This window comes from Sarcophilus harrisii, chromosome 2 (genome assembly GCF_902635505.1).
Source record: "Sarcophilus harrisii chromosome 2, mSarHar1.11, whole genome shotgun sequence".
NCBI classification, from domain to species: domain Eukaryota; kingdom Metazoa; phylum Chordata; class Mammalia; order Dasyuromorphia; family Dasyuridae; genus Sarcophilus; species Sarcophilus harrisii.
In genome coordinates, this window is record NC_045427.1 from 453,586,504 (window position 1) to 453,590,151 (window position 3,648).

General features: G+C 33.2%; 1 protein-coding gene across 1 annotated transcript; it reads left to right on the top strand.

Annotated features, from left to right (window-relative positions):
- Positions 1-2,656: 2,656 nt before the first annotated feature.
- LOC100914875 (olfactory receptor 6B3-like) lies at positions 2,657-3,598 on the top strand. The gene has a single exon (XM_003759199.1). The coding sequence runs from the start codon at positions 2,657-2,659 to the stop codon at positions 3,596-3,598; it is 942 nt and encodes a 313-aa protein (XP_003759247.1).
- The last annotated feature ends 50 nt before the right edge of the window (positions 3,599-3,648 follow it).

Here is a 3,648-nt window from a genome sequence, read left to right on the forward strand (position 1 = left end):
CATACTGAGCATTATACCAGATACTAGGATTCAAAGATTCAAAGAATAAAATGCAAGTTCTTGCCAACAAGGAGCTAATATCCAACTGATCACAACCTGAGTTGTGAGGCAAACTTCATAGCAGAAAACTAAGGGACTATGCCAAAACCTCACCTGTAATAAAGGGCATACTAATCAAAAGATCATAAATTATTTAGATCATTGAAATTTAAAGCTGGAAGGCACATTAAGGATCACATCATATAATGTCCTTGTATTTTGAATGAGGAAACAAACTTAAAGAGATGAATTGCCCTAAATCATTCAGATAGAAAGGGTAGAGCCCATATTCAAATCTTAGGGTCTCAGATTCCAAATACAGTCTACATTTTAAAAATTGGTACTTACTTCATCTGCTTTCTTTTCCAAACAATATCTAACCAAAAATCAATTCTACAATATACCCAACAAGTGATCACCTAGCTTATATTTCAATATCTCCAGGAAGAGTGCATTCGTACTACATGCCTCATTGCTTCCTCAAGTATATTCTGATAACTAAAAAGTATTTTTCTACATTAAGCCTAAATGTGTTTCTCTATGACTCTTACTTCTTGCTCTTAGTTTTACCTTCAGGGGTGAAGCAAAAGATTAGTCCAAGGCTGGCTCCATTTCTACCTAGATAGAGTAATACCTTTCTTCCACATGCAACCAGTTCCCCAAAAATGGGCTAGGTGAATAACTGAAATACATTTACCCAGTTTCTTGGAATTCTCCAAGGGATGTAGATGCATAAAGAAATTTCAAATTATCACTAACTCTGGAAATATTCAATCTGTCCAGGAAAAAAATATCTATAAAAATGACAATTTTACCCAAACTAATTAAAATATTCAATAGCATTCCAATTAAATTATGAAAAATTATTTTATTGAACTAGTAAAACCAATACCAAAATTTATCTGATAAACAAAAAGTCCATTAGTAATTAAATTATCAATTTCATTAAATAATAAAAATTAAGTATAAAGGAAGGAGGTTTAGTGATACCAGATCTTAAACTAAATTATTGGCCAAGAAATTGGAAGGTAGATCATTGGAATAGAGTAGACATACAATTTACAGCAGCAAATATAACAACTATGTATGTGACAAATGTAAAGACAAGATTTGGGGATAAAAATTCACTTTTTGGTAAAAATTTGGGGGAAAACTGAAAAGTAGTGTTGCATAAAATGGGAATGTATCCATACCTTATACCTTCAAGATAAGGTCAAAATAAAAACATTTATATATATGTATATATATCATATATATATAAAGAAAAATTTCATAAGAAAATTAGAAGAACCTAAAACACTTATATTATTTATCATATTATTTATGGTGATAGGTGAACAATATATAAATAAGCAAGAGATAGAAAGCAAAATTAGGTATAAAATAGGTAATTTCAATTCCGCTAAATTAAAAATGGGATTGTACAAATAAAAAGATTAAAGGAAAGCAAAAAAATGGGGGGAAATTTATATAGTTTAAAGTTTATCTTTATAAATATAAAAGTCTCACATCTAAAATATATTAAGAACTTTGTCAAATCTAGAGGAACCCAAATCATTCCCCAAATGATAAACAGAAGTAAGAATAGAATAATAATACATATAATATGTATCGTGTATATATAGATCCATGTATACATATGTGTGTGGGGGAGTAGACCTATTTATATCTAATGGTAGCCTTCTCTAGCACCTAGAAGGTAGGGTGGGAGATTGGAAAGAATAAAAAAGAAAAAGGAAGAAATTTACAGAATAATTTTGTTTTATATTTGAAAGAAAAAAGAAGTACATAGTAGATTTGCAGTTTCATGTACAATCATCTTTTTATTATATTATGTTATGGAAATGCTTCTTTTATCAATAAATTAAAAATAAAACATAAAAATATTCATATAAGGAATTCTGCATACTCAATATGGAACAGGCCACTTGATTCAAATATTTTCTCGGGCAGGAATTTGCACCTTTTATTGTCTCAGATATTTTCTTTAGAGTGACTGGTTTATTTTTGAGATTTGAATCATTTGTTCTTGGAATTCTGTGATCTCTGGGATCCACTGATAGGCAAATTATAATACAGGAATGTCATCTGCTACTAAAAAAAAGAAATCTCTGTATGAGAGAAGTTCTTCCCACTTGATCATATCACCTATATATTTGAACTTTCATAACAAGAACAAAACAGTGGAAGTTTCTCATTGAGTCTCTCTTCTGAGATGTTTACTGTTTGTTTTTTTCTTTGTTTGTTTTCATTACTTTTTAAACATACTAAAATATAATTAAATCGTATATATATGCATATATATATACCCAATTATCATGCTGCTCAAGAAAAATCAGATCAAAAAGGAAAAAAAAAAATTTTAAATGCAAGCAAACAACAAAAAGAGTGAAAGTGCTGTGTTGTGATCCACACTCAGTTCCCCCAGCCCTCTCTCTGGGTTTAGATGGTTCTCTTCATCAAAAGATCATTGGACCTGGACCCAAACATCTCATTGTTGAAAAGAGTCATGTCCATCAGAATTGATCTTCATATAATCTTGTTATTGCCGTGGAGTACTCTTTTTTGTGTACAATTATTTTTATTTTCCAGATCTGGAACCCTCAAGTGAAGCAGAATGAAAGGAAAGAACATCAGCCACATCAGTGAATTCATTCTCCTAGGCTTCCCCACATCACCACGGCTCCAGTATCTGCTTTTTCTTCTCTTCCTTTTTGTTTATCTCTTTGTTTTCTTAGAGAACTTCATTATCATCTTCACTGTCTGGGTCAATATCTCCCTTCATAAGCCTATGTACTATTTCTTGGGCAATATGTCATTCCTGGAAGTTTGGTATGTCTCTGACATCATTCCCAAGATGCTGAGTGGTTTTCTCTTTCAGCAAAAAAGCATTTCATTTGTTGGATGCATGATCCAGTTGTACTTCTTCCTTTCTCTTCTCTGCACTGAGTGTGTCCTTCTGGCCTCCATGGCTTATGACCGCTATGTAGCCATCTGTTTCCCACTCAGGTATGGAGTAATCATGACTACAAGGCTATGTGTAAAGCTGGTGGTCTTTTCCTATGCAACTGCCTTCACCATCTCTGTGATCAAGGTCTACTTTATCTCTCATGCCACATTCTGTGGGTCTAGTGTCATTAACCACTTTTTCTGTGATATCTCCCCTATCCTTAAACTAGCTTGCACAGACTTCTCAACAGCTGAACTTGTAGACTTCATCCTGGGGTTCATCATACTGGTGTTCCCACTCATTTCTACCATGCTGTCATATGGCTACATCTCTTTAACTGTCATTCGGATCCCATCATCCACTGGCCGCTGGAAAGCCTTCTCTACATGTGCTTCTCATCTCATCGTTGTTATCATTTTCTATACAGCTTTGATCTTCATATATGTTCGTCCCCAGGCCATTGACCAAAAGAGTTCCAACAAATTGATTTCAGCTCTATACACTATTGTAACTCCAATTGTGAATCCTCTGATCTATTGCCTGAGAAATAAGGAATTCAAGAATTCCCTGAAAAAGACTCTGCGATTAGTTCATACTCTTGAAAAATGAACCCTCTACTATCCAGGCCTAAAACATCCCAGGACCTAAACTATGAGTAA